This window comes from Cebus imitator, unplaced genomic scaffold, assembly GCF_001604975.1.
Source record: "Cebus imitator isolate Cc_AM_T3 unplaced genomic scaffold, Cebus_imitator-1.0 Scaffold95, whole genome shotgun sequence".
Classification (NCBI taxonomy): domain Eukaryota; kingdom Metazoa; phylum Chordata; class Mammalia; order Primates; family Cebidae; genus Cebus; species Cebus imitator.
In genome coordinates, this window is record NW_016107410.1 from 6,240,441 (window position 1) to 6,252,782 (window position 12,342).

Here is a 12,342-nt window from a genome sequence, read left to right on the forward strand (position 1 = left end):
GTCTCGAACTCCTGACCTCATGATGCACCCACCTTGGCCTCCCAAAGTGCTGAGATTACAGGCATGAACCACCACACCCGGCTGCAGTTTCCCTATTCTTTTAAATGGCTCCATATTATTCCATTATTTGGATAAACCATAAATTTAACCAGTCTGATTGATGGACATTTAGGTTGTTTCCAGTCTTTGCTATCACAAACAATGCTGCAATAGATATAGTTATATATGATACTTTCTATACATTATGTATCTGTAGAATAAAATCTCCAGAAGTAGAATTCCTGGGTCAAAGGTCTTAGGTGTTTTAAATGTGGGTAGATTTTGACAAATTTCTTTCCTCTAAGGTTATACCAGTGTACGTGTCCACCAGCAATGAATGAATATCTGTTTCTTCTCTTTCACTAGCACAATGCCATTTTCAGAAGCTTCTGCTAATAATGACAGGTATCTCATCATAGATTTTAAAATTTGCATTCCTATTAAGAGTAAGGGGGAATATCTTTTCACATGTTTGTACTCTACTTGCATGTCTCTCTTAGGCCAAAAAGGAAATCAAGCCATTGTTCTCCAGTCTGGGTAGCAGCAGTAGTTAAAGCACAGTAAATTAAACTTGCCCTTTTAGTTCTCAAACTGTCTCCTTCTCTGGCCCCACCTCCAAAAATTTCTTCAACCATTCTATTCCCTTGAAAAATGCACTTTGGGAAAGTATTTCTGTGGATTCTAGATGAACTCAAAAGCTTCCTAGCTTTGGGGGCAGTGGGATATTAAGCCTTGCCTGAGGTATTATTCAATGTTTAAAAGCTTAAAACCCTAATTCAGTAACTTTAAAAGATGCTGAGAAATCTAGTCAGAGATTTAGGCACTAAAAATAACCTTTTGCTTTCCTACAAGAGGTTTAAGAATAAATTTTTGGAAACCACAAGAAACAGATGAACCAATTCCAAAAAAAGGAGCTAACAACTTTTCAAACCTAGCTACAAGTTGCCAATACTTAATTTTCTACTGAGGTTTACTAGGAAGTTCACCAACTCCCAAAAGGATCATTATGGTAAATCCCAATTTTAGCAAATAGAGAAGGGAGAATGTTGTCTCCTAAACTAATTCCTGGATAGTAAAAGGAGTGGATGATGGCAATTTTTGTAAGAAGAGTGTACGCTGGAAAGTGGCCCACATCAATGAATACAATCTTGGGCTCTGGATTTCTGACCTGCTTTGGAGCTCAACTCTAACTAGAGATTAAACAGTTGGCATCCTAAACAAGTCAGGGCTTCAAGTGAATTAGGCCTGCCTCTGATAAATGGAACTCTGTAACCAAAACAGTGGCTGGTGATCTTGGCTTCCATTCAAATGTAAGAGTGAGATATTCAAAAGCTGATTGCAAGCTCTGAGCTTGGATGGGGCCTGCAAACTGGTCGACATCACTAGAGGATAATCGGGTTGGGGACCTAGCCATTGCACTTGGGAGAATGCCCCAAGTTAAACTGTAGCTCTTTTTTCAGAACCATTCAATATTTTTAAGAGATAAATCTTATAACCTCCTGCTTAGGAAATAAAATGGCCTGAACACAGTGGTTCATGTCTGTAATCTCAGCACTTTAGGAGGTGGAGTCGGGTGGATCATGAGGTCAGGAGTTTTGAGACCAGCCTGGCCAACATGGTGAAACCCCGTCTCTACTACAGATACAAAAAATTAGCCAGGCATGGTAGCTCATGCCTGTAATCACAGCTACTCAGGGGGCTGAGGCAGGAGAATCACTTGAACCCGGGAGGTGGAGGCTGCAGTGAGCCGAGATCATGACATTGCACTCCAGCCTGGAGGACAGAGCAAGACTCCATTTAAAAAAAAAAAAAGAAAGTAAAATGTAGCTGCTGTCAATCTGAAAGCTGGCAAAAAAAAAAAAAAGGGGGTCTGGGGAGTTTCACTTTTCAATATAATACCTCACTCTTTACTGAGCCTGATGTTTCTAAGTCTAGAGACTCTGATTCAGTTTCTCTATAAAGTGAACTGGTAACAGTAGTCTCTAACTGGTCCTCATACAGACTGCCAGTCAATGCTGCTGTTCAACAGCATATTTCACATTTGCTTTCAGAGATACATCATTATTCCAAATTACTGAGACTTAACTTGGGTTCTGCAGCAAGAATCAGAATGCTTCCTGACAGTATCTCCCCGCTGCAGGTACAAAGGTTTCATTTCATGATGCGGCTAAGTTGGTTTCTCTGGAGGCCTCTCTCTCTCTGCCTCTCTGTAATCAGTCACCAAGTCTCCAGATATACCTCCTTAATAGCTCTCTTCATTCTCTTTCCTGATTCTCACTGTAATAACTTAATATAGATCCTCATCATTTTTCTCCAGGTCTACTATAATAGTCTTTTAACTTGTATAGCAGGCAGAATTTTAAGACACCTTCTAGGATTCCTGTACCCAGGTTATTTAATCAATAACTAATTTAGATAATGCTACAAAAGGACTTTATAGATATAATTAGGTTGCTGATCAGCCCACTTTAAGATAGGGAGGTTACTGAGTGGGCCCAATGTAATCACTTGAGCCCTTAAAAGCAGAAGAGGAAGGCAGAGATTCCAAGAAGTAGAGGTCCATGTACTAGGACCATAGAGAAGCCTCTAGGAGTTGATGGTGGCCTCAGCTGACAGCCAGCAAAAAACAGGAACCTCAGTCCTACAACTGCAAGGAAATGAGTTCTGCCAACAATCTTAGTGAGCTTGGAGGTGAATTATTTTCCAAGCTTATCAATTAGAGCCCGGTCAGCCAATACTTTGATTCCTTCATTGTAAATCCAGAGCATTACTAGAAAACTAGTAATAGCCAACTTGGATTTCTTACTCATAGAACTGTGAGATAATAGATGTCTGTTGTTTTAAGCTTCTAAATTTGTGGTATTTTGTTATGGCAACTATAGAAAAATGTAACTTAACTCCACACTTTGAGTCTTGCCCTTTTTGATCAAATCTCCCAACTGCTGCTAGAGTTAGCTCCTAAAAATACAAATCATATTACTTAATCTGCTGTTTGTTAACACAAATTATATCCTTTATATTGATAACACTGTGTGTTTGACTTTGGTTTTATGAACTGTCTCTTGCTTTTAAACCTGACCAGTTGCCTTTCTCAGATGACACTTTAAGTGGTCATCAATGTCTGATGGAGAAGAAATAATAGGGCATGTCTAGAAATACTTAGAAATTCAGTTATGAAGAGAATTATGATCATGTGAGAAAGAGAAGGTCAATACTCCAGCAAAGACTAGTTACAAAAATGAGAAAGATTGAGAGGACAGGAAGTATCTGGAAAAATAAAATAGGCATTGTGTTTTTTGATATATGTGTGTATGTGTGTGTGTGTGTGTCCTTATGTGTAAGTATGTCTATATATGTACATAAATATGTAACATATATATTTTAAATGCATTTTTATAGAAAGTGACACATGCCCATGGGAAAAAAATCAACTGTTACAGAAGAGTTCAGGCCAAGAGTCCAAAACTGGTAACTTATGGATAAATTCAATTAGTCAAAGGGCTTTACTGTACTCATTCATACAGCATTTTAAATTTATTCATTCATTTTGAGACTGGGCCTTGCTTTGTCAACCCAGGATGGAGTGCAGTGGCATGATCACAGCTCATTGCAACCTTAACCTCCTGGGTTCAGGTGATCCTCCTGCCTCAGCCTCCCAAATAGCAGGTGTGAGTCGCCATACCTGGCTATTTTTTGTAGAGACAGGGTCTAGCTTATGTTGACCAGTCTGGTCTCGAGCTCTTGGCCTCAAGTGATCTTTCCACCTTGGCTTCCCAAAGTGCTAGCATTACAGGTGTAAGCCATCATGGCTAGCCAGTTTTTTTTTTTTAAATTCAATTTTTAAATTTTATTAAATTAAATTAAATTCATTTAATTTATTTTTATTTTATCTTATTTTATTTCTAAGACAGGGTTTCACTCTGTCTCCCAGGCTGAAGTGAAGTGGTGCAATCATGGCTCACTGCAGCCTTTACCTCCTGGGGCTGAGGTGATCCTCCCACCTCAGCCTGGGACTACAGGCATGCACCGCCATGCCTAGCTAATTTTTCTGTTTTTTTTTGTAGAGATGGGGTTTTTCCATGTTGCCCAGCCTGGTCTTGAACTCTGGGTTCAAGCAATCTGTCCTCCTTGGCCTTCAAAAGTGCTGGAATTACAGGCATGAGCCACCGCGCCCAGTCCAGTATTTTATTTTTAAATCAGAATTTCAATGACTTCAAATGGGTTCCAAATCTACCTATTTGACATAGTTTCGGCCCATATCTCATTCTTTTCTAGCTTGATAACTGACCTCATTCATTCATTTGTGGTTCCTGTTTTGTTTTTAGTCCTATGAGTTTGTAATCCTGGCATAAAGTTCTTACTACCTCCACAAATCCTCAAGTTTTATGTCCTAGAGCAAGATTTCTCAACAGTGGTAATATACACATTTTGAAATGGATAATTCTGTCTTGGGGAGTGCAGTCCTATTCACTGTAGGATTCTCAGCAGCATCCTGGGCCTCTACCCACTACATACTCCCTAGTCACATCCTTTACATTTATAATGTCTCCAGACGCTACCACCCAATGGGACCAAATTGTTCCCAATTGAAAACCACTGTCCCAGAGGAACTCATGTTAAGAATTCCTAAGGTATCCTTCTAGATAATTTCTATGTTAATAATAGCCAGTTGTGCTATTTGTGCAAACAGTAAAGTTTGTGTCTCCATCCCCCTCTTTTTTTTTTACAATTTATATTTACCCTTAACAATTTATCACAAGTATCATTCCTTGTTCTTACAAACAAATAAATGTACCATATGCCATATTTTGAAACAATGAAAAAGATTTTCACCGTATGGAACTATCATAATTTATTTAATTAACCATGTTCTCAGTCCCCTGCTCCTCCCCACCCTCAACCATTAATGGATTATTTTCACCTGGGTGCATGGAAAAAGCTAGAGAAAGAAAACCTCTCTAATAAACTGATGGAATATAAGCATGAAGAGTATGGAGACAGCAAGAGCTAAAGGGTTTTCTCTGTCAATGCTGCGGTTTGGTTTGTTGCTTTGCAATCTCTTGTTTTGTTTTGTTTTGTTTGAGACAGGGTCTCACTCTGTTGCCCAGGCTGGAGTGCAGTGGTACAATCTTGGTTCATTGCAGCCTTAACCTCCCATGCTCAAGCGATCCTCCCAGCTCTGCCTTCCGAGTAGCTATGTTTCCCAGGCTGATCACTGAACTCCTAGGCTCATGCAATCTACCTGCCTTGGCCTACCAAAGTGTTTGGATCACAGGTATGAGCCACTGTGCCTAACCTGCAATCTCTTTCAAAAGCAAGGATTGGGCTACAAAACAGCTGATCACTTTTCCTGATAATCCTTGCTTCATGCTTAGAAAAAGGTTTACAAAGAATGGGGATTTGAGATCACACAAGGGGATAAAGATGATTGTGATGACAAGGAAGGAAATCAACTGTATAGAAATTAGAAAGGGACCTATAATGATAAGGGCAAAACAGTCACAAATATCTGACAGACAATCTTTATTTTATTTCATTTCTAATCATGGACATGATTATAGTTATATTCCATTACTTCGGTAGTGACGCATTCAAATAGAACCAGCTCCCTTGCTGTACAGCATCATACTTACCCACAGGAGGGCAGAGCAGATGGGGTCCAGAGGCATGCTCTGATGTTCTAAGAATAAAATGTACTCCTGTTGCTAGTAAGTGTCCCAGGCTTGGCAGGTCATAGGTTGTACCATGCTGTGACTCTGCTCTTTTTTGTTGATAAATGGAACTCATGGTGAGTAAGATCTGGACAACCTGATCTCTTTCAGCAGATTTTATCAAATTCACTAAATATATAATTACATTGTTATAAAATAATATAGCTATGATTTTATGCATAATTTTCTCATAACTCATCAGGATTTCATTAGTGGTTCCAAAAGATGCATCAGACCCACCTATGGAAAGAACCATGAAAAGTAATATAATACAAAATCAAAAAAAGAAAGACAACTCATACCTTTTGGTGACATTTTGTTTAGTTTGTTGCTTTGTGATCTCTTCCAAAGCAAGAATTGGGCTACAGAATAGCTGTCCACTTTTCCTGATTATCCCTTGCTTCATGGCAGTTAGACTACTCCATTCTCGAACAAACCTCAAAATCTGGCAGAAAATGAGATAACAAAAGAGTTAATAGCTCACTAGCCATCTTCCTTTGAAAGTGAGCCTATTGACAACATCAGAAAAATGCTATTTTGTTGTGTCCCCCAAATAGGCTTTTGAGTTCCACAACCTAAAGCTTTCTTTAATTTGATGCAGTTTTCATATCTTTATTGTAAACTACCTACAGCAGTTCTTAAGAGATCTTTTTTTTTTTTTTTTCTTTTTGAGATAAGTTCTTGCTCTGTTCCTTCTACTTGCTCTGTTGAGATAGGGTTTTGCTCTAAGTGCAGTGGCATGATCATGGTTTGACCTCCTGCACTCCAGCAGTCCTCCCTCAGTCTCCTGAGGAGCTGGGACTGTAGGCACATGCCACCACACCTGGCTAGTTTTTCTATTTTTTGTAGAGAAAGGGTCTCACTATGTTGCCCAGGCTGGTCTCAAACTCCTGGGCTCAAGTGATCCTCCTGCCTTGCCTCCCAAAGTGTTGGCATTATAGGTGTGAGCCATCATACCCACCCAAGAGATCTTTTTCTCTAAAGGCATATGTCAGGACATGCAGTGTATGCCCTTAACACACATAGGATCAACAGTGATAATATGCTCATTGAGACCAAAAAAGGTCTGGATGTACATACCCCAGCAGGGGTCAAGGCAAAACTGCGTGACAGAATGACAGTGCAATATCTGAGAATTGCTTTGTAAATGATGCCTAAGTTTTCACAGGAAAAAAAAAATCAATAAATCTGGGACATTTTTAGTAGGGTTACCATTACTCTTACTTATTATTCAAGTATATATAAGTGGATATTTTTTGGGACTCTGAGAATCAGGATTAGGTGATACCAAGTAAATAGCTTACCAAGTAAATACCTTTTCATTTAAAACAGGTACAGGTGACCTATAAGCAATGCTTCATTGCCACTCAAACTGTAAAAAACTAATCACCATTTTCTTGTAAAAATGGTACACAGCATGCTGGATCAGCCCCTGCTCATGATGACCCTTCTTGGCAGAGAAGGAAAATCAGCCACAGATCAGTGTTAAGACCTCTCTGGCAGGAATTTGGCCTGGAGCTGCATGCTGGTGCTTCTGATGATGAATCAAGAATCACCCAATAAGGTATAATCTCTGATCTCGGAATTTGTCATTGTTAGAACTTAAACCTTAATAGAAAAAAAATGTGGTTCTAGCCGATACAAATATCACAGTTGCTAATCCTGTGAATGAGAAATTAAATAATGTGAGAATGATTCTATCCACAGAAACAGTAACTCTAGGTGTGATCATTTGCCAAGGAAACAGATCTCACATATATTCTTAGCACTGGGCAATTAATAGGCACCGCCTAGACTGATGAAAATGCAACCAGTGATTTGACTCTACAACATGCCACAAAGTGCTTTTAAAAAATTAAACTCAAAAAGATCATTAACTTTACTAAAACAAATTTATTTAAAATAAATAAAGCCATTTTATTTAAAACTATTCTTACCAGAGAGCGATTTTGTTTCAGCTGAAAGCTTGCTGGTAAATCTTCCCAAAGGTCTAATTTTATATCCAAAGGAATGAAATTACAGCTCATCTGTTTTCCATCCTGATGATGGATTAGGAAGACATTAATAATCCATTTTTTTATAGGCACTAGCAACTATTTTTAATGAAAATAATTACATTATGACACAATACGCATAGTCTCCTAAAATAAAAACTGAGGTGACACATTCTAGACAAGAGTCCACCAATATGGCTCCCCTGGAGAAACTGTGAGCCAAGAAGGGGAGGCAGGCTCTCTATTGCACTGAATGCCTCCACTGCCCATGCCTTACCCAAAGCTATTGCCTTCCGCCTGGAATGCTGCGTTTATTGCTGTGTCATACTCTTTTCTACTGACTAATCTTGAAAATAAGTATCAAAATAATACAATTTGTACATTGCAAATTAATACAGAAGAATATTACATCTTTTAAGTTAATAGTAGCACAATCATTCCCAAATTTGCAAATATATACTCACTGACAATATAAGTATCACATTAAAGAAGGGTGTCAAAGAATAGTCTGAATAACCTTCCCCAAATGATATGCCTGTCCACTGTTACAGGAATAAGGAAATAAAGAGAAGGTAGAAGCCAGGCACAGTGGCTCCCGCCTGTAATCCCAGCACTTTGGGAGGCTGAGGTGGGCAAATCACAGAGTCAAGATATCGAGACCATCCCCACCAACATAGTGAAACCCCATCTCTAAATATATATACATATATAAATATATATACACATATATACATATATAAATATATATACATATATTTATGTATATGTATTTAGAGACGGGGTTTCACTATGTTGGTGGGGATGGTCTCTATATGTATATATGTGTATATGTAAATATATATGTATATATATTTAGAGACGGGGTTTCACCATATTGGTCAGGCTGGTCTTGAACTCCTGACCTCCAGTGGTCTGCCCGCCTCAGCCTCCCCAAGTGCTAGGATTACAGGTGTGAGCCACCACGTGCGGCCCGTCTCTAATAAAATACAAAAAATTTGCCGGGCATGGTGGTGCATGCCTGCAGTCCCAGCTACTTGGGAATTTGAGGCAGGAGAATCGCTTGAACCTGGGAGGTGGAGGTTGCAGTGAGCTGAGATCGTGCCACTGCACTCCAGTCTGGAGACACAGTGAGACTCCGTTAAAAAAAAAAAAAAAAAAAAAAAAAGAAAAAAAAAAAAAAAAAAAAAAAAAAAAAAGAAAAGGTAGAAAGATCAATTCTAGATAAATTATTTAAAAATTTGCTCCCCCAAAGCAATGTCACAATATCAGTCAATGAGGACTGTCTGCCAATGGGGCCACCTGGAGAATAAGTGGAACTGCATTTACGTCCCAATAATTGGGTGCGCAACATCCTGAAATATTCCCCCACCGCCCCCAACACTTCTTTTTGGGGCGAGGGGGGAGAGGGGACAAGGTCTCATTCTGTCGCCCAGGCTGGAGTGCAGTGGTATGATCTCAGCTCACTGCAGCCTCAACCTCCTGGGACCAGGTGATCCTCCCACCTCGCCTCCCAAGTAGCTGGAATTACAAGTGCGTTCCACCACACCTGGCTAATTTTGTGTTTTTGTAGAGACAGGGTTTCACCATGTTGCCCAGTCTAGTCTCAAAATCCTGGGCTCAAGTGATCCTCCCACCTCAGCCTCCCAAAGTGCTAGGACTATAGGCATGAACTATCATGCCTGTTCCCCGAAATCTTAAGGGTAGAAAGTAACCACATATAGCAGTGTAGTCAGTTAAACATGAGTAGAGGTATTTCCTTTATAAAGAGAAAGAAGAGCCTCTTATATGAAAATCTATTATATCGACAATAGTTGAACTCATATTCTCTCAGTTAAAAAAAAGTTACAGCTCCCACAATTACTATGGAAAAAAAGACAAAAAGTATGCATTAATTAAAAATTCTGACACGTAATGGTCATATGTAATTCTAAACCCTGATATATACTTGAGATTCTGCTGAAATGAACAGTTCTAATATGACACAGGATGCTAAATGTCTGTTACTACTCTTCTTTTTTTTTTTTAAAAGATGGGATTTCACCATGATGGCCAGGCTGGTCTTGAACTCCTGACCTCAGGTGATCCACCCACCTTGGCCTCCCAAAGTGCTAGGATTACAGGCGTGAGCCACTGCACCTGGACAACTACTCTTCTTTTTAACGGGTATTCTTTTAGAATACCTTAACAAGTTTTTTTTTTTTTTTGACACGGAGTCTCACTCTGTTGCCCAGGCTGGAGTGCAGTGGCACGGTCTCGGCTCACTGCAAGCTACACCTCCGGGTTCAAGTGATTCTCCTGCCTCAGCCTCCTGAGCAGCTGGAATTAGAGGTGACTTCTACCACGCCCAGCTAATTTTTTGCATTTTTAGTAGAGATAGGGTTTCACCATGTTGGCCAGGCTGGTCTTGAACTCCTCACCTTATGATCTGCTTGCCTCGGCCTCCCAAACCTCTGGGATTAAAGGTGTGAGCCATCACACCCAGCGGAACTAAGAATTTTATCCAGATTTTACTTCAGTTTTTTTTTGAGATGGAATTTTGCTCTTGCTGCCCAGGGTGGAGTGCAATGGTGCGGTCTCGGCTCACTGCAACCCCTGCCTCCCAGGTTCAAGCAATTCTCCTGCCTCAGCCTCCCAAGTAGCTGGGATTATAGGCACCTACCAAAACGCCTGGCTAATTTTTGTATTTTTAGTAGAGAAGGGCTTTCACCATGTTGGCCAGGCTGGTTGAGAATTCCTAACCTCGGGTGATCCACCTGCCTCGGCCTCCCAAAGTGTTGGGATTATAGGTGTGAGCCACTGCACCTGGCCTTACTTCAGCTCTTTTAAGGTGAAAAGGAAAGCTTTCATTTAAACTCGACTCTGGTTGTGAAAAGATATGTGAACAATTCATCTGCTTAGTGTCTCGTGTTTGGAAAATTAGTTCGGTGATAACATTTTATGGTAAAGGGACATGTAAGTATTTAGAACAGTCATAAAAATATATTTGAGACCATTAACAGAGATGTCAGGAAGCAGCAGTGTCCCAGGCTACTGGGCTGGTGGCAGAGCCCGAATACGGGCCAGTGAGGTGGTTTTTGGTTGCTGTGGTTTGGTTTGGCAGCAGGTGCATTATACCCTCTACCAGGAGCTTGCAGTTCTCTCCCTGTCTCCACCCCAACATGGATAAAACAGTGATCAGGTGTTCCAAGAGGCAGAGTTTTCACTGTACAGAGTAAAAAAAGCTTAAAGAATTGAAGGGCTTCTGGATTTCTGTGGTATGCTCTGCTTGGTGTCTGCCCTTTGGTTTCTCTACCTTCAAGCCCCTCTTGAAAATTTCTCTGTCCCTCTCATGTGATGGTCTGAGAAAGAAGCATGACGTAGAGCTCCCCCAATATGGGCAATGAGTGGGTCAGGCACTTAAATTTGCCTCAAGATGAGCAAAGGAGTCACTGGTGCACCCTGTCAGAGGCTCCACATGGTAGACCAGGCTCCACACCTATAAGAAGAGCATTGATTACTGCCTGGCTTTGTTCTTGGTGTCTCTCTCTCAGCCATGGTCCCATGCTAGAGGCTGCTTGGGGATTCTGGTATTCATGATCCGAGCCATCTCCTCCTAAGTGAAGATTATCACATGGTACACTATACCTATATTTGGTTTAGTATAAAACCTGTAATTGAAAGTTTGGTTATCTCCAACATATTATCTTTTAAACATTGATATAATGGGCCAATGTGTTTTGAAAGTTTCAAATACTATCTTACTGTACTTATAACGATTAGAAATTTAAAATTTTAGACCAAATAAAAGTATTCATAATCTACCCAGGCCACAGATTCTCACGCGGTTCCAGTGATCTTTTCAGAAAGTCATAAGTGTTTTCATACTAATAATGAGTCGTAATAATGAGATCCTATTTGCCTTTTCCAATCTCATTCTTTCACAAATGTATGGTGACTTTTTCCATTGGCTACATGACATGCTATCTCAACAAACTGAATGCAGAGGCAGATATGAGAATCCCACTGTTTTCCATTAAGACTTCAGAGAAAATTGCTAAACATGTAAGACATGACACTCTCCTCACTAAATATTTTTTGACTTCAAAAATATATTTTAAATTAAAAAATGTTATTTATATAAATACATAATGGGTTTATTTCTCTTAAAATATGCATTTATTCACTTAAAAATAATTGTTGATCAGGCATGGTGGTTCATGCTTGTAATCCTAGCACTTTAGGAGGCTGGGGTGGGTGAACTGTTTGAACCCAGGAGTTTGAGACCAGCCTGGGCAACATAGCAAGACCCTCTCACTATTAAAAAAGGAAAACAAAAAAATGGCCTGGTGCAGTGGCTCATACCTGTAATCCTAGCACTTTGGGAGGCCGAGATGGGTGGATCATAAGGTCAGGAGACCTAGACTAGCCTGGCTAACATGGTGAAACCCGTCTCTACTAAATATACAAAAATTAGCTGGACGTGGTGGCAAGCACCTGTAGTCCCAGCTACTTGGGAGGCTGAGGCAGGAGAACTGCCTGAACCCAGGAGGTGGAGGTTGCAGCGAGCTGAGATTGCGCCACTACACTCTAGCCTGGGCAACAGAGCCACTTTGTCTCCA

The 12,342-nt window shown here is 40.2% G+C and overlaps 1 protein-coding gene across 5 annotated transcripts in view; it reads right to left on the bottom strand.

The window, feature by feature from the left end:
• The window catches only part of ZRANB3 (zinc finger RANBP2-type containing 3), a 277,334-nt gene that overhangs the window by 15,477 nt on the left and 249,515 nt on the right, over positions 1 to 12,342 (bottom strand). For all 5 annotated transcript variants that reach the window (XM_017536065.1, XM_017536061.1, XM_017536060.2 and 2 more), the window contains 2 exons: positions 7,688 to 7,789; positions 6,053 to 6,195 (listed from right to left, as the gene is read on the bottom strand). In XM_017536065.1, coding sequence (XP_017391554.1) covers positions 6,053 to 6,195; positions 7,688 to 7,789 — 245 coding nt within the window. The remainder of the gene's footprint in view (positions 1 to 6,052; positions 6,196 to 7,687; positions 7,790 to 12,342) is intronic.